Source organism: Muntiacus reevesi, chromosome X (genome assembly GCF_963930625.1).
Source record: "Muntiacus reevesi chromosome X, mMunRee1.1, whole genome shotgun sequence".
Classification (NCBI taxonomy): domain Eukaryota; kingdom Metazoa; phylum Chordata; class Mammalia; order Artiodactyla; family Cervidae; genus Muntiacus; species Muntiacus reevesi.
Window position 1 is genome coordinate 61,769,220 of NC_089271.1, and position 19,174 is coordinate 61,788,393.

The following is a 19,174-nucleotide window of genomic DNA, read 5'->3' on the forward strand; positions in this document are numbered from 1 at the left end:
GAGTGATTGACGTGATTATCAAAAAGAAAAAAAAAAAGGCAAAAGCTAAATAAATCTTGGCCTGCATGAGTAGTAGCATAGGATCTAAAACAAAAAGTCATTGACTCCCTCCTCTGTAGTGAACAGAACATTGCTAGAAATAGTACATTTCATTCTAGATGCCAGTCTTCAAAGACAGATATTAGTGAACTGAAGTAAGAGCAAAACAGAATAACCAGAATGATGAGTGGATCTTAAAACTCTGTCATGAGAGAAAAGGGAACCCTCTTACACTGTTGGTGGGAATGCAAACTAGTACAGCCATTATGGAGAACAGTGTGGAGATTTCTAAAAAACTGGAATTAGAACTGCCATATGACCCAGCAATCCCACTTCTGGGCATACACACCGAGGAAACCAGATCTGAAAGACACACGTGCACCCCAATGTTCATCGCAGCACTGTTTATAATAGCCAGGACATGGAAGCAACCTAGATGCCCATCAGCAGACGAATGGATAAGGAAGCTGTGGTACATATTACTCAGCCATTAAAAAGAATTCATTTGAATCAGTTCTAATGAGATGGATGAAATTGGAGCCCATTATACAAAGTGAAGTAAGCCAGGAAGATAAAGACCAATACAGTTTACTAATGCATATATATGGAATTTAGAAAGATGGTAACGATAACCTATATGCAAAACAGAAAAAGACACACAGATGTACAGAACAGAATTTTGGACTCTGTGGGAGAAGGCGAGGGTGGGATGTTTTGAGAGAACGGCATCAAAACATGTATATTACCTATAGTGAAACAGATCACCAGCCCAGGTTGGATGCATGAGACAAGTGCTCAGGCCTGGTGCACTGGGAAGACCCAGAGGAATCGGGTGGAGAGGGAGGTGGGAGGGGGGATCGGGATGGGGAATACATGTAAATCCATGGCTGATTCATGTCAATGTATGGCAAAAACCACTACAATATTATAAAGTAATTAGCCTCCAACTAATAAAAATAAATGGAGGAAAAAAAAAAAAAAACTCTGTCATGAGAATAGTGGCAGTAAAGGAATTGCAGAGGTTTAGCACAAAGACAAGACTTAGTAGAGGAAACCAATGACCACTGTTTTCAAATGTAAATGTCATCAAGTACCAAAGCTGCGCAACAATAGAAAAGATTGTCTCTGGAGCATATCCTCAAATAATGAAGTGTTCAAGCACAGACCTAGACAATCAGTTTATGGGAATATTGAGAGAGATTCAAAAGCCTGGGATAATTCCTAGGTCCCTCTGCTAAAAAAGCCAAAAGCCATGATACTCCAGTAGTAATAAATATACCTAGTACAAGATCTTGGTTTCTAAATATCATTCCTCATTTAAGAGAGACAAAGCTCCTGGAGAAATAGCTGGTCCCAGGGCAATAGCAGGTATATGATAAGCAAGTATATAAGCTTGAAATGCATATATATCATATAGCAAGTATACGATAAGCTTGAAATAGTCTTATTGTCCCAGAAAGTAAGGAAGTGCTAAATATTGATGGGGATATGTAAATGGACACAGATATCAGCTTGAGAGGGCTCCTACTGCCCAAGTCTGGGCCAATTTAAGTATAAAACTGAATAATGACAGTAAAACATTACTGTTGTTGTTGTTCAGTCACTAAGTTGTGTCTGACTCTTTGCAACCCCAAGGCCTCCCTGTTCCACACATTATAACCCATGTTATAAAACATTATAACTCATACAAAAAATAAGAACCCATGTATCCATACTGATAATCAATCTATCAATACATGGGGTAAAAGGAAAGCTCTTTGTTTCAGCAGAATGCCAACTAATGTGGAAATAAAGATATATTTAGAAAACCACTATTTTCCAAACTACATAGTAATGAGCAATTCAGGCAAGAATTACCAGTGAATGTTAAAAACTATTGGGTAAAAATTTGATGAGGAACAAGACATTTATACAGTCTCAAATTATCCTCTCACAAATTGTATATTGACTACAAAGGAAAAAACAGTAAATTTACAGTGGAGAAGCCTGGTGGACTTCACTTTACCAAATAGCCAAACTTAGCGTCAGTGATCATGGGACAGGCAAAAATCATGTGCTTCCTGTTGTAATGTATTGAGAGCAAATCACTTCTGCAATATTCCTATTAAAAATGCATAACCTGAAGTTAATCATTAGGAAGCATCAGACAAACCCAAACTAAGGGACACTGTACAAAATAACTGGCCTGAACTCTTCAAAAGTGGCAACACAATGAAAGAAAAAAAGACAGGAATCATTTCAGATTAAAGAATAATAAAGTGACATGACAAATGAATTCAATAAATAATATTGGCTTGTAGTCTGAACTGGGGGAAAATTGCTATTGAGGACGTTACTGAGACAAGAAGTAAAATCTGAATATAGATAGTGATAGTACTGCATTAATATCAATGCTAGTTTTTCTGACTTTGATCATAATGCTGTGATTTTGTAAGAGAATGTCTCGGCTCTTAAAAAAGGCATGCTTAAGGATTTAGGAGAATAGGAAATTTATGTCTGAAAATTACTCAAGTGATTCAGAAAATTACAGAGAGATGATGATAGAATAAGAAAGCAAATGTGGCAACATGTCAAAATTTTATGAATGTGGGTAGACAGTATATGGAAATGCTTTGTGCTATTCTTCCAACTTTTAAGTTTGAAATTACTTCAAAGTGATAAGTTTGTTTTTAAGTTTTAAATGATATTTTAAAAGGGGAAAACTACACCAAATGTTCACTAAAGTTCTATTAAGACTAATAGCAGGAGCCAAATTCCAAAACCAAAGCTTTTAGCAAAAGAGATAATAACCTTTTTTAAAAATTGAAATATAGTTCGTTTACAATACTGTATTTAATGTTTCAGTTCATCAGTCATTCAGTCGTGTCCGACTCTGCGACCCAATGAATCGCAGCACGCCAGGCCTCCCTGTCCATCACCAGCTCCTGGAATTTACTCAAACACATGTCCATCAAGTCAGTGATGCCATCCAGCATCTCATTCTCTGTCATCCCCTTCTCCTCCTGCCCCCCAATTCCTCCCAGCATCAGGATCTTTTCCAATGAGTCAACTCTTCGCATGAAGTGGCCAAAGTATTGAAGTTTCAGCTCCAGCATCAGTCCTACCAATGAACACCCAGGACTGATCTCCTTTAGGATGGACTGGTTGGATCTCCTTGCAGTCCAAGGGACTCTCAAGAGTCTTCTCCAACACCACTGTTCAAAAGCATCAATTTTTTGGCACTCAGCTTTCTTTATAGTCCAACTTTCGCATCCATACATGACCACTGGAAAAACCATAGCCTTGACTAGATGGTCCTTTGATGGCAAAGTAACGTCTCTAATTTTATTTTTTTTCCCATTTATTTTTATTAGTTGGAGGCTAATTACTTTACAATATTGTAGTGTATCTCTGCTTTTTAATATACTATCTAGTTTGGTCATAACTTTCCTTCCAAGGAGTAAGCGTCTTTTAATTTCATGGCTGCAGTCACCATATGCAGTGATTTTGGAACCCAAAAAAATAAAGTCTGACACTGTTTCCATTGTTTCCCCATCTATTTCCCATGAAGCAATGGGACCAGATGCCATGATCTTAGTTTTCTGAATGTTGAGCTTTAAGCCAACTTTTTCACTCTCCTCTCTCACTTTCATCAAGAGGCTTTTTAGTTCCTCTTCACTTTCTGCCATAAGGGTGGTATCATATGCATATCTGAGGTTATTGATATTTCTCCCGGCAGTCTTGAGTCCAGCTTATGCTTCTTCCAGCCCAGCGTTTCTCATGAGGTACTCTGCATATAAGTTAAATAAGCAGGGTGACAATATGCAGCCTTGACGTACTCCTTTTCCTATTTGGAACCAGTCTGTTGTTCCATGTCCAGTTCTAACTGTTGCTTCCTGACCTGCATACAGGTTTCTCAGGAGGCAGGTCAGGTGGTCTGGTATTCCCATCTCTTTCAGGATTTTCCACAGTTTATTGTGATCCACACAGTCAAAAGCTTTGGCATAGTCAATAAAGCAGAAATAGATGTTTTTCTGGAAATCTCTTGCTTTTTTGATGATCCATCGGATGTTGGCAATTTGATCTCTGGTTCCTCTGCCTTTTCTAAAACCAGCTTGAACATCTGGAAGTTCACGGTTCATGTATTGCTGAAGCCTGGCTTGGAGAATTTTGAGAATTACTTTACTAGCGTGTGAGATGAGTGCAATTATGCGGTAGTTTGAGCATTCTTTGGGATTGCCTTTCTTAGTGATTGGAATGAAAACTAACCTTTTCCAATCCTGTGGCCACTGCTGAGTTTTCCAAATTTGCTGGCATATTGAGTGCAGCACTTTCATAGCATCATCTTTCAGGATTTGAAATAGCTCAACTGGAATTCCATCACCTCCAGTAGCTTTGCATAGCAATTCAAAATTTTTACAGATTATGCTCCATTTATAGTGAATATAAAATTGGTTATATTCTCTGTGCTGTACAATATGTCCATATGGCTTGTTTATTTTATATATAGTAGTTTGTATCTTTAATTCTGTAGCCCTCTCTTTCCCTTTCCCCTTCTGTCTCCCCACTGGTAACCACTAGATCTCTATATCTGTGAGTCTATTTTTGTTTCATTATATTCATTAATTTGTTTTGTTTTTAAGGTGTCACATATAACTGATAACATACAGTATTTGTCTTTCTATCTCTGATTTACTGAGCATAGTAGCCTTCTTTTACATGTAGCTGTCCAGTTTTCACAGCACCATTTACTGAAGAGATTGCTTTTTTGCCCCAGTGCAATCTCAAAAATGACAGACTGATCTCGGTTTGTTTCCAAGGCAAACTATTATATATCACAATAATCCAAGTCTATGTTCCAACCACTAATGCCAAAGAATCTGAAGTTGAATGGTTCTATGAAGACCTAAAAAACCTTTTAGAACTAACACCAAAAAATGGAACTCCTTTTCATCATAGGGGACTGGAATGCAAAAGTAGGAAGACAAAAGATAACTGGAGTAACAGGCAAGTTTGGCCTTGGAGTACAGAATGAAGCAGGGCAAAGGCTAACAGAATTCTCCCAAAATAACACACTGGTCATAGCAAACACCCTCTTCCAGCAACACAAGAGATGACTCTACATATGGACATCACCAGATGGTCAACATAAACTCAGACTGATTATATTCTTTGCAGCCAAAGATGGAGAAGCTCTATACAGTCAGCAAAAACAAGACCAGGAGCTGACTGTGGCTCAGATTATCAGCTCCTTATTGGAAAAATTCAGACTTAAATTGAAGAAAGGAGGGAAAACCACTGTGCTATTCAGGTATGACCTAAATAAAATCCCTTATGACTATACAATGGAAGTGACAAATAGATTCAAGGGATTAGATCTGATAGACAGAGTGCCTGAAGAACTACGGATGGAGGTTTGTAACACTGTACAGAAAGTAGTAATCAAAACCATCCCCAAGAAAAAGAAATGCAAAAAGACAAAATGATTGTCTGAGGAGGTCTTACAAATAGCTGAGAAAAGAAGAGAATCTAAAGGCAAAGGAGAAAAGGAAAGATATACCCATCTGAATATAGAGTTCTAAAGAATAGCAAGGAGAGATAAGAAATCCTTCCTATGCAAATAATGCAAAGAAATAAAGGAAGACAATAGAATGGGAAAGACTAGAGATCTCTTCAAGAAAGCTGGAGATACCGAGGGAACATTTCATGCAAAGATGGGCACAATAAAGGACAGAAACGGTATGGACCTAACAGAAGTGGAAGATATTAAGAAGAGGTGGCAAGAATTCACAGATGAACTATACAAAAAAAGATCTTAATGACTCAGATAACCATGATTGTGTTATCACTCACCAGACATCCTGGAGTGTGAGGTCAAGTGGGCCTTAGGAAGCATCACTATGAACAAAGCTAGTGGAGGTGATGGAATTCCAGATGAGCTATTTCAAATCCTAAAAGATGCTGCTGTGAAAGTGCTGCACTCAATATGCCAGCAAATTTGGAAAACTCAGCAGTGATCTTGGAGTACAAAATGAAGATGGCAAAGGCTAACAGAGCCCAGTGATTTTTTGGGCTCCAAAATCACTGCAGGTGGTGACTGCAGCCATGAAATTAAAAGATGTTTGCTCCTTGGAAGAAAAGCTATGACAATACTAGACAGCATATTAAAAAGCAGAGACATTACTTTGCTGACAAAGGTTCACCTAGTCAAAGCTATGATTTTTCCAGTAGTTATGTATGGATGTGAGAGTTGGACTAAAGAAAGGTGAGCACCGAAGAATTGATGCTTTCGAACTGTGGTGTTGGAGAAGACTCTTGAGAGTCCCTTGGACTGCCAGGAGACCAAACCAATCCATCCTATAGGAAATCAGTCCTGAATATTCATTGGAAGGACTGATACTGAAGCTGAAACTCCAGTACTTTGGCCACCTGATGTGAAGAAGTGACTCATTAGAAAAGATCATGATGCTGGGAAAGACTGAAGGCAGGAGGAGAAGGGGACAACAAAGGATAAGATGGTTGAATGGCATCATTGACTCGATGGACATGAGTTTGAGCAAGCTCCAGGAGTTGGTAATGGGCAGGGAAGCCTGGCATGCTGCAGTCCATGGGGTCGTAAAGAGTCAGAAATGACTAAGCGACTAAACTGAACAGCTGTGGCTACAGGACTGGAAAAGATCAGTTTTCATTCCAATCCCAAAGAAGGGCAATGCCAAAGAATGTTCTAATTACTGCACAATTGAACTCATTTCACATGCTAACAACGTAATTCTCAAAATTCTTCAAGCTAGGCTTCAACAGTATGTGAACAGAGAACTTCCAGATGTACAAGCTGAATTTAGAAAAGGCGAGGAACTAGAGATCAAATTGCCAACATCCATTGGATCATAGAAAAAGCTAGAGAATTCCAGAAAAACATCTACTTCTGCTTCATTAGCTATGCTAAAGCCTTTGACTGTGTGGATTACAACAAACTGTGGAAAATTCTTAAAGAAATGGGACTACCTGACCAGCTTACCTGCTTCCTGAGAAACTGGTATGCAGGTCAAGAAGCAACAGTTAGAACTGGACATGGAACAACCGACTGGTTCCAAATTGGGAAAGGAGTACATCAAGGTTGTATATTGTCACCCTGTTTATTTAACTTATATACAGAGTACATCATGCAAAATGCTGGGCTGGATGAAGCACAAGCTGGAATAAAGATTGCTGGGAGAAATATCAATAATCACAGATATGTAGATGACAACACCCTTAGGGCAGGTGGCAAGGAGGAACTAAAAGCCTCTTATGAAGGTGAAAGAGGAGAGTGAAAAAGTTGGCTTAAAACTTAACATTCAAAAAAATATGATCATGGCATCCAGTTCCATCACTTCATGGCAAATAGATGGGGAAACAATGGAAACAGTGACCGACTTTATTTTCTTGGGCTCCAAAATCGGAGCGGATGGTGACTGCAGCCATGAAATTAAAAAGATGCTTGCTCCTTGAAAGAAAAGCTATGACAAACCTAGACAGCATATTAAAAAGCAGAGACATTACTTTGCTAACAAATGTCCATATAGTCAAAGCTATGATTTTCCAAGTAGTCATGTATGGATGTGAGGGTTGGATTATAAAGAAGGTTGAGTGCCAAAGAATTAATGCTTTTGAACTGTGAGGCTGAAAAAAAATGAACTGTGAGGTTGGAAAAGACTCTTGAGAGTCCCTTGGACAGCAAGGAGATCCAACCAGTCAATCCTAAAGGAAATCAATCCTGAATATTCATTGGTAGGACTGATGCTGAAGCTGAAGCTCCAGTACTTTGATACCTGATGTGAAGAACTGACTCATTGGAAAAGACCCTGATGCTGGGAAAGATTGAAGGAAGGAGGAGAAGGGGACAACAGGATAAGATGATTAGATGGCATCACCAACTCGATGGACGTGAGTTTGAGCAAGCTCCGGGAGATAGTGAAGGACACGGAAGACTTGGAGTGCTGCAGTTCATGGATTTGCAAAGAGTCGGACATGACTGAGTGACTGAACAACAAGAACAATATTTTTGCTTACCTTGTTGTAGATTAATTGACCATAAATGTATGAGTTTATTTCTGGGCTCTCTATTCTGTTCCATTGATCTAAGTGTCTATTTTTGTGGCAAGAAATCAGTGAGCGTACTTCTGGCTCTGTTCTTTTACTCAAGATTGCTTTGGCTATTGGGGATCTTTTCTGATTTCCATCTAAGTTTTAGGATTATTTGTTTTAGTTTTGTGCAAAATGTCATGAGTATTCTAATAGCAATTGCATTAAATCTGTAGATTGCCTTGGGCAGTATGGTCATTTTTATTTATTTATTTATTTATTATTTTTATTTATTTTTTTAGTATGGTCATTTAAAAAAATACTTTTATTTATTTATTCTATTTTTGGTTGTGCTGGGTCTTCATTACTGTGCAGACTTTTCTCTAGGTGTGGTGAGCAGGGGCTACTCTCTAGTTGCATGAGGGCTTCTCATTGCAATGGCTTCTCTTGTTGCAGAGCAGGGACTCTAGAGTGCATAGGTTTCAGTAGTTGCAGCATGTGGGCTCAGTAGCTGCAGCTCCCAAGCTCTAGAGTACTCAATAGCTGTGGCTGATAGGTTTAGTGGCTCCACAGCATATGGGATCTTCCTGGACCAGGGATCGAACCCATGCCTTCTGCATTGTCAAGAGGATTCTTTACGACTGAGCCATGGAAGCCCGGTATGATCATTTTAACAATGTTAATACTTCCAGACCATGAACACGGGATATCTTTCCATTTCTTTGCATCATTTTCAATTCCCTTCATCAGTATTTTATAGTTTTCAGAGTATAGGTCTTTCAGTTCTTCTAAGTTTACTCCTAGATGTTTTATTATTTTTGATGCAATTTTAAGTAGGACTGTTTTCTTGCTTTCTCTTGCTGATAGTTCATTACAAATGTATATAAAAGCAACAGGTTTCTGTCTACTTATCTTGTATCCTGCAACTTTACTGAATTCATTGATTAGTTCTAATAGTTTTCTGATGGAGACTTTAGGGTCTTCTATATTTAGTATTGTATCATCTGTGAATAGTGAGTTTTACTTCTTCCCTTCCAATTTAGATTCATTTTATCTCTTTGTCTTGTCTGATTGCTGTGGATAGGGCTTCCAATACTATGGTAAATATATGTAGTGAGAGTAGGCATCCTTATCTTGTTCCTGATTTAAGAGAAAATGCTTTCAGCTTTTCATTATTGAGTATGGTGCTAGCTGTGGGTTTGTCATATATGACCTTTATCATGTTGAGATTTGTTCCCTCTATTTCCACTTTGATGAGAGTTTTTATTATGAATGAATGTTGAATTTTGTCAAATGTTTTTTCTGCATCTAATGAGATGAGCATGTGATTTTTATCCTTCCTTTTGTTAATGAGGTATATTACATTGATTTGCAAATGTTGAACGATCCTTGCATCCCTAGAATAGATCCCATTTGTTCATGCTGTATGATCATTTTCATATATTGTTGAATTCAGTCTGCTAAGATTTTGTTGAGAATTTTTCTATCTATATTCATCAGAGATACTGGCCTGTAATCTCTTCTATTGTAGTGTTTTTGTCTGGTTTTGGTATCAGGGTAATGATGGCCTTGTAGAATGAACTTGGGAGTGTTTCCTCCTTTTCAACTTTTTGGAATCATTTGAGAAGGATAGGATTCTTTATATGTTTGCTAGAACTCCCCTATGAAGCTCTCCAGTATTGGACTTGTGTTTTCTGAAAGTTATTTAAATCACTAATTGAACTTCCAGATGTTCAAGCTGGTTTTAGAAAAGGCAGAGGAACCAAAGATCAAACTGCCAACATCCGATGGATCATCGAAAAAGCAAGAGAGTTCCAGAAAAACATCTATTTCTGCTTTATTGACTACGCCAAAGCCTTTGACTGTGTGGATCACCATAAACTGTGGAAAATCCTGAAAGAGATGGAAATACCAGACTACCTGACCTGCCTCCTGAGAAACCTGTATGCAGGTCAGGAAGCAACAGTTAGAACTGGACATGGAACAACAGACTGGTTCCAAATAGGAAAAGGAGTACGTCAAGGCTGTATATTGTCACCCTGCTTATTTAACTTGTATGCAGAGTACATCATGAGAAACACTGGGCTGGAGGAAGCATAAGCTGGACTCAAGACTGCCGGGAGAAATATCAATAACCTCAGATATGCAGATGACACCACCCTTATGGCAGAGAGTGAAGAAGAACTAAAGAGCCTCTTGACGAAAGTGAAAGAGGAGAGTGAAAAAGTTGGCTTAAAGCTCAACATTCAGAAAACTAAGATCATGGCATTTGGTCCCATCACTTCAATGGAAATAGATGGGGAAACAGTGGAAACAGTGTCAGACTTTACTTTTTTGGGCTCCAAAATCACTGCAGATGGTGACTGCAGCCATGAAATTAAGAGACGCTTACTCCTTGGAAGGAAAGTTATGACCAAACTAGACAGCATATTGAAAAGCAGAGACTTTACTTTGTCAACAAAGGTCCATCTAGTCAAGGTTATGGTTTTTCCAGTGGTCATGCATGGATGTGAGAGTTGGATTATAAAGAAAGTTGAGTGCTGAAAAATTGGTGCTTTTGAACAGTGGTGTTGGGGAAGACTCTTGAGAGTCCCTTGGACTGCAAGGAGATCCAACCAGTCCATCCTAAAGGAGATCAGTCCTGGGTGTTTATTGGCAGGACTGATGCTGAAGCTGAAACTCCAGTACTTTGGTCATCTGATGCAAAGAACTGATTCATTTAAAAAGACCCTGATGCTGGGAAAGATTGAGGGCAGGAGGAGAAGGGGATGACAGAGGATGAGATGGTTGGATGGCATCACTGACTCAACGGACATGGATTTGGGTGAACTCTGGAAGTTGGTGATGGACAGGGAGGCCTGGCGTGCTGCAATTCATGGGGTCGCAAAGAGTCGGACACGACTGAGCAACTGAACTGAACTGAATTCACTTAGTACACTGTATACTCTCCTCAACAACAGTAGCCTTTATCCTAGTGGGGAGCTGTGCTGGAGCAAGAGAGGCCATAATGGGTTCTTGGTGTGGGCCAGGGCACACATTGTGATACTGGTCAGAGTCACAGGCAGTTTCTATCAGCTTTCTCTGCCATGTTTTGAGAGTAAGCAAGTCTGTGCCTGCTCTTCAGGGGCACAGTCTTGGTTTCTTATAACTCTTTTAGTCTCATTAGTTTTCAAACCAGCTAAGAGTATTTGTCTTCCCAGTATTGGACCCCAATAAGTGGTTTGAGCCATTCACTCCCCAGGAAAGATCTCCAAGTTCATATAATCTCCTCTTCTGTGTTCTCTCTGAGGTGTGCAGGTTCTGATCAGATTTCTGCTTCTCCCTCTCTACCAAATGAATTTGGATCTTTCTTTACAGCCTTGGTTGCAGAAGAGTCTTTCTGTCTTTATCAAGTTTGTTTTTAGTGAGAACTGCTCCACACATAGATATATTTTTGATGTATTTATAGGGGTAGGTGAGATCAAGATCCTCATACTACACCATTTTGATCTCTTCCCCCAAAAGACAATAATCTTAGAGAAGTTTTACAAATCTTAGGACTTCCCTGGTGGTACAGTGGGTAAGAATCTGTCTGCCAATCCAGGGGACACAGGTTCAATCCCTGGTCCAGGAAGATTCCACATGCCGCAGAGCAACTAAGCCTGTGCTCCACAGCTACTGAGTCCATGCTCTAGAGTCCATGAGCCATTTACTACTGAGCCCCTGTGCCACAGCTACTGAAGCCTGCTCACTCTAGGGCTCATGAGCCACAACTACTGAAGCCCATGCTCCCTAGAGCCTGGAAGTCACAACTGCTGAGCCTGAGTGCTGCAACTACCAAAGCCCGTGCACCGAGAGCCTGTGCTCAACAAGAGAAGCCACAACAATGAGAAGCCCATACACTGCAACTAGAGAGTAGCCCCCACTCTCCGCAACTAGAGAAAGCCCATGAGCAGGAATGAAGATCCAGTGCAACCAAAACTATAAATAAATAAATAATTTTAAAAGAATTTTTATAAGTCTTGAAAAAGTTATTAAGAGACTAAAAATAATATTTTTGTAAAAGAAGGAAAATAGTATTTTGTGTCACACAGGCCAGGATTCAAATCCTTGCTCTGTCACTTATTTGCATGATCCCCTGGAGAAGGGATAGGCTACCCACTCCAGTATTCTTGGGCTTCCCTTGTGGTTCAGCTGGTAAAGAATCTGCCTGCAATGCAGGAGACCTAGGTTCAATCCCTGGGTGGGGAAGATCCCCTGGAGAAGGGAAAGGCTACCCACTCCAGTATTCTGGCCTGGAGAGTTCCACAAACTGTACAGTCCATGGGGTCACAAACAGTCAGACACGACTGAGCGACTTTCCCTTTCACTTTCAGGCAAGTTGCTTAGCTTTTCTCAGCTTCAATTTCTTCACGTTGTAAAGATAATACTCCTTAGTTCTCTAGTTATACACACACACACTCACCCCTCCCTAACTTACAAAGAGCTTTTACAAATCATTACAAATCAACAGGAAAATGATGAACACCCCAATAGAAAAATGGGCAAAAGATAAGAATTTATTAAAAATTATATATAGATAATCAATAAATAGTTTGTGGAAAAAATGTTCAATCTCATCACTAGTCAATAAAACTGAAATATAATTTTTAATCTACGAGAGACTGGCAAGGAATAAAAACACTGATAAAATCCAGTGTTGATGAAAGTATGGGAAAATGTACTATTGGTAATAATGCAAACTGGTATAACATTTCTATAAAGCATTCAATAATATCCATTAAAAGTGACCTAGAAAGTTCTACACTGAAAACTATAAAACATTCCTATAAGAAAATTTTAAAGGCCTAAATAAATGGACATACCATGTTCTTAGATTGAAAGACGCAATATTGTTAAGGTGTCAAACCTCTCTAAATTCATCTATGCTGTTAAGTTGCTTCAGTCGTGTCCGACTCAATGTGATCCCATAGACGGCAGCCCGCCAGGCTCCTCCATCCATGGGATTTTCCAGGCAAGAGTACTGGAGTGGGTTGCCATTGCCTTCTCCAAAATTCATCTATAGACTCAATAAACTTGTCATCATAACCCCATCACGTTTTAAAATAGAAATTGGCAAGCTGATTTTTAAATGTACATGGAAATGCAAAGGACCTACAATATCCAAAGGAATTTCAAAAAAGATTAACAAAGTTGGTAGATCTATATTCCTGACTTTAAGACTTACTGCAAAGAAAGCTACAGTATTTGATAGACAAATAGGTCAGTGCAACAGAATAGAGAGTTCTATACATGCAAAGTAATTTGATTTTTGACAAAGCAATATTGAATTGGGGAAAGGAAAAGTCTTTCAACAAATGGTGCTGGAAAAATTGGATATCGATACAGAGAAAATAAACCTCGACCCCAATTCTACATCATTCATAAAAACTAACTGAATGTTAATTATACCTCAATAAAGCTGAAATTTTTAGAAAACAAATTGAAGATAGATTGTGGAACCAGTCATAAAATATAACTTTTAAAACTATAAAGTTTCTAGAAGAAAATTCAGGAAAGGATCTTTGAGACTTGAAGATAGACAAAGCTTTCTTAGAAAGAACAAAGAAAGCAATAATCATATAAAAGAAAAAGCATAAGTTAGATTTCACCAAATTTAAAAAAAGAAACCTGTTCATCAAAAATCACCACTAAGAAAATGAATGGCAAGTGACAGACTAGGAGAAGATATTTGTAAAACATATACCTGACAAAGAACTTGTAACCAGAGTACATAATGAACTTCTATCTTAGATATGCCAAAAGATATAGAATGTGTTGAAAGTCACAATCTAGGAGGAAGATAAATGCCATCATTGTTTATTGGATGGTCTGTGGTCACAGCAACCAGACCTGTATGTAGAACAAGAGGAGGTGCCTTCCTCACAGTCTTAACGGGAGCTAAAGGAACCACTTCCACAGGCTTGGCATGAGTATACTCATTTTCCTACCTCCCTGCCAGCAATAGCTATAAAAACTTCATTTGTATGCATAGATACATGGAGTATATGGGAAATCTCTGCCCCTTCCCCTCAATTTTGTTGTGAACCTAAAAATTCCACTCCCCAAAGTCTTTATTAAAAAATACAGAAAAAAGAACTCATGCTTGGTCGCCAAGTCTTGCCCAACTCTTTGCAACCCATGGACTGTAGCCCACCAGGCTCCTCTGTCCATGGGATTCTCCAGGCAAGAATACTGGAGTGGGTTGCCCAATTCAATAGTTTAAAAAGGCAAGCAATCCAGTTGGAAAATGGAGAAAATATTTGAATAGACACCTCACAAAGAAAAATGTATAAATAGTCAATAAGCATGTAAAAAAGTGCTTGACATCACTAGTCATCAGAGAAATGCATGTTAAAACTACAATGGATGCTACTACACAGCAAAATGGCTAAAATTTAAAAGACCAACCATATCAAATGTTGGAGAGGATATAGAACAAGTGGAATTCTTATACATTATCAAAATGAATATAAAATGGTACAACTATTAAAGAGAACTGTTTTGAAATATCTTACAAATTTAAATATATATATCTACCCTACAGTTTAAAAATGCCACTTCTGTCTAGATACTTACCAAAAAAACTCTCCAAAAGACAAAGCAACAAAAGTGTATGTTTACGAAAAGACTTTAGTCACAATAGATAAAAAAACATAAACAATCCAAATGTTCATCAATAATAGAAAGGACAGACTGGTATATTCACACAATGGGATATCACTCAATAACAAAAAGGAGAAAACTTGATATGCACAATTAACATGGGAAAATCTCAAAAACATTATGCTAAGCAAAAGAAGCATTACATATAAACTGTTCCTTACAAGCTATATATTTTGAAGCAAATGTTGGTTAATAAATGCATTAACAAGTAATACATTTTACTAAGGAGAGAGCCAGACAATTACACAAAGATTCATGGGTAAGAAAGTTCATCACAGGTACTTATAATAGCAAGAAAACCTGAAAACAACCTAAATGTCCATTAAGAGAAAATTAAATTATATTACATCCACAAATTAGAATACTACACAGCCATTTAAAATTATGGTACAATGTATATTCATTGACACAGAAAAAAGTTCAGAACATGCTATTGAGTGAAAACAAAATGGATTACAAACAACTCTCCTCGGAAAGAATATAAAATGATTGATAATACCCAATATTGACAAGTATGTGGGAAAAACATACCTTCATATTCTCTTGGTAAAGGGTATAAAATGGTAGAGTCTATGACTGTAATTGAAATTCTAAGTGTGCATACCATTTCACATAGCAATACATTTCTAAAACTTCATCCTATATACTCACATAGGCACATAGATACATATACAAAGAATGTAATAGTCAAACATTATAACAACCCAAATGTCTATCAGTGGATTTGGCTAAATAAAATAATAGTTCATATATACAATGGGACACTATACAGCTATTAAAATTAATTAGTTGGCATTGAATTAGAAAGTATAATGGTGGTTACCACAGGTTGGGGGTGGAGGGAAAAGAAAAAATAATTTTTTTGTATCAAAGGGTATAAACTTACAGTTATAAGATAAATAAGTTCTGGAAACTTAATATATACATGGTGAATATAGTTAATAACAATGTATTATATAGTTAAAAGAGTAGATCTCTAGTGTTCTCACTACACACACCAAAAAGTGGTAACTATGGGAGTTATGTTAATTAGTTTGGTTGTGGAATCATATCACAATGTGTACATATATCAAAGCATAACATTTTACACCTTAAATATATACAATCTTTAAATATATATACATATATATAATTCTTATTCATCTAAATAAATAAATAATATTTTAAATGAATGAGCTAAGACTCCAAATAGGCAAAATAATCTTCAGAAAGAAGAACACAGTATCACACTCCCCAATTACAAACTATACTGCAAAGCTACAGTCATCAAAACAGTGTTACTGGCATAAAAACACATATATAAATCAATAGAACAGAGTGCAGAGCTCCAAAATAAACCCATGCTCTTATGGTCAATTGACCATATGACCAATCTATGACAAAGGAGACAAGAATACACAATGGAGAAAGGGCACTCTCTTCTATAAATAGTGCTGGGGAAACTGGACAGCTACATGTAAAAGAATAAAATTAGAACATTCTGGGACTTCCCTGGTGGTGCAGTGGATAGGAATCCACCTGCCAATGCAGGGAAAATGGGTTTGATCCCTGGTCTGGGAATATTCCACATGCCACAGAGCAACTAAGCTACTGTGGGCCATAACTACTGAAGCCTGCATGCTCTAGGGCCTGCAAGCTGCAACTACTAAGCCTATCTGCTGCAACTACTGAAGCCCATGTGCCTGGAGCCTGTGTTGTGCAACAGAGAAGCCACTTCAATAAGAAGCCTGCACACTGCAATGAAGAGTAGGCCCACTCACAACTAGAGAAAGCCCATGTGCAGCAACAAAGACTCAGTGCAAGCAAAAAAAAAAAAAAAGGAACATCCTCCAACACCATATACAAAAATAAACTCAAAATGGATTAAAGCCCTAAATTTAAGGTTGGATACTATAAAAACTCCTAGAGGAAAACTAAGTTCCTTCACATGGGTCTTGGTGATGGCTTTTTGGATTCGACATCAAAACCAAAGGCAACAAAAGCAAAAATAAACATGTGGGACTACATCAAACTAAAAAGCTTCTGCACAGCAAAGGAAACCATCAATAAAATTAAGACAACCTAATGAATAGAACATATGTGAAACTCATATATCTGCTAAGAGGTTAATATTCAAAATATATAAAGAATTCATACACTCAATAGGTACACTCAATAGTGTGTGCACTCAGTCATGTCCAGCTTTTTGCAACCCCATGAACTGTAGTCCACCAGGCTCCTCTGTCCATGAGATTTCCCAGGTAAGAATGCTGGAGTGGGTTGCCATTTCTTTCTCCAGGGGATCTTCCCGACCCAGGGATCGAACCCGTGTCTATTGCATCTCCTGCATTGGCAGGCAGATTCTTTACCAACAGTGCCACCTAGGAAGCCCACACTCAATAGTAACAAACAAACAAAAATCTGATTTAAAAATGAGCAGAAGATCTGAATAGACATTTTTCCAAAGAAGACATTCAAATGGCCAACAGGTACATGAAAAATGAAACATCAATAATCATCAGGGAAATGCAAACCAAAACCACACAATATCACCACACACCTGTCAGAATGCATGCTAAGTCACTTCAATCATATCCGAATCTTTGCAACCCCATGGACTATAGCCTGCCAGGTTCCTCTGTCCATGGAATTCTCCAGGGTGAGAATACTAGAGTGGGTTACCATTTCCTCCTCCAGGGGATCTTCCCAACTCAGGGATGGAGCCAGGTGTCTTATGGCTCCTGCATTGGTAGGCAGGTTCTTTGGCACTAGCACTACCTGGGAAGCCCCCTGTTAGAATGGCTAATATAAAAAAGACAAGAAATAACAAATGTTGGTAAGGATGTGGAGAACAGGGAAACCTTGTGTGCATTACTGGTGGGAATGTAAATTGGTGCAGCCAGTAGGAAAAATAGTTCGGAGATTCCTCAAAAAATTAAAAACAGAACTACCATATGATCTAGCAATTCCACTTTTTGTATTTATCTGAAGATAATGAAAACACTAACTCAAAAAGGTATATGCACCCCCATATTCAGTGGAGCATTATTTACAATAGTCAAGATATGGAAGCAACCCAAATGTCCATGAATGATGTGGAACAAGCCTGTCTGTATATCTGATAGTTCTCTCTTGCTTTGTTTTTCCTTACCAGTATCCTCCTGTGATGGCTATATTGCCTAGCAAGCACACCTGTGGTTGTAAAAATAGTAGAGCAAAAGAGAAAAAAATTTGGTTATTGATATACCAGATTTGTGTATGTCTTTTAAACATATATAATTTCCACCTTACATGGAATAATCAGGAAAAGTGTAAAAACTGAAAAGTTAAATAAAAAAATTTATCAGTTAAAAAAAATAAATGTTCATCAATGGATAAATAAAATGATGTGGTAAATATATATAACAGAATATTATTCAGCCAAAAAAAAAAGAAATTTTGCCATCTGTGGCAACATGGATAGACCCTGAAGGCATTATGCTAAGGGAAATAAGTCAGAAAAAAAATACCATATGATCTCACTTGTATGTAGAATCTAAAAACAAACAAACAAAAAAAAACAAGACAAATAAAGCTCATAGATATGAGAGAATAAATTAGTGGTTGCCAGAGGTGGGAGGCAATATGGGAGAAGGGATCGTGGGGATGTAATATAAAGCATGGTGACTATAATTAATAATACTGTATTGCATATTTGAAAATTGCTGAGAGTAAATTTTTAATATAATCAACAAAGACACACTGTACCACACAAGGAACTATATTCAATACTCTACAACAATCTTTATGGGAAAGGGATCTGAAAAAGAATAAATGAATATATATATAACTAAATCACTTTGCTGTACACAAGAAACTAACACAATATTATAAATCAACCATACTCCAATAAAAACTACTTTTAAAAAAAGGAGAGTAAATCTTAAATAAGTTCTCAACACAAGAAAAAGAAGTTCATAACTATCTATAGTGATGGATGTTAACTAGACTTATTTTGGTGATCATTTCACAATATGAAATTCAATAACTGATACTGAATCATTATGTTGTATACCTGAAACTATATGTCCATTCACACCTCAATAGAAAATTGTTTGAATTTTAAAAAATGAATGCATTGATGCTGTATGTATAAAATGACCAAATGTCCAAAATAGATTATGCAAAAAGGAAGCACAGAATGGCATATAAAATATAACATGTGCCCATTATTATAAAAATATAAAAGTATGTGTATAGATGAAACTCTGGAAGACCTACACTAAATTCTTAACAGAGGTTATCTCAGAGTGATAGAACTACCAGATAGAACTCTCTAGACTGTAGGTTTATGTTATGAAGCCATTCTTTTATAATACACATTGTTTTTAAAATAATAAGAACACCTTTTGAAAGATAAAGTGAAGGGTGGACTTCCCTGGTGGCTCAG

The 19,174-nt window shown here is 37.6% G+C and overlaps 1 protein-coding gene across 3 annotated transcripts in view; it reads right to left on the reverse strand.

Annotated features, from left to right (window-relative positions):
* SNX12 (sorting nexin 12) overlaps positions 1 to 19,174 on the reverse strand; it is an 86,006-nt gene that overhangs the window by 33,924 nt on the left and 32,908 nt on the right. The window contains exon 5 of one of the 3 annotated variants that reach the window (XM_065916961.1): positions 17,851 to 17,937. The exons of the other annotated variants lie outside the window; for them this stretch is intronic. Coding sequence (XP_065773033.1) covers positions 17,893 to 17,937 — 45 coding nt within the window. The 3' untranslated portion in view covers positions 17,851 to 17,892. Of the gene's footprint in view, positions 1 to 17,850; positions 17,938 to 19,174 lie in introns of those variants that run through there. 3 annotated transcript variants of the gene reach the window in all.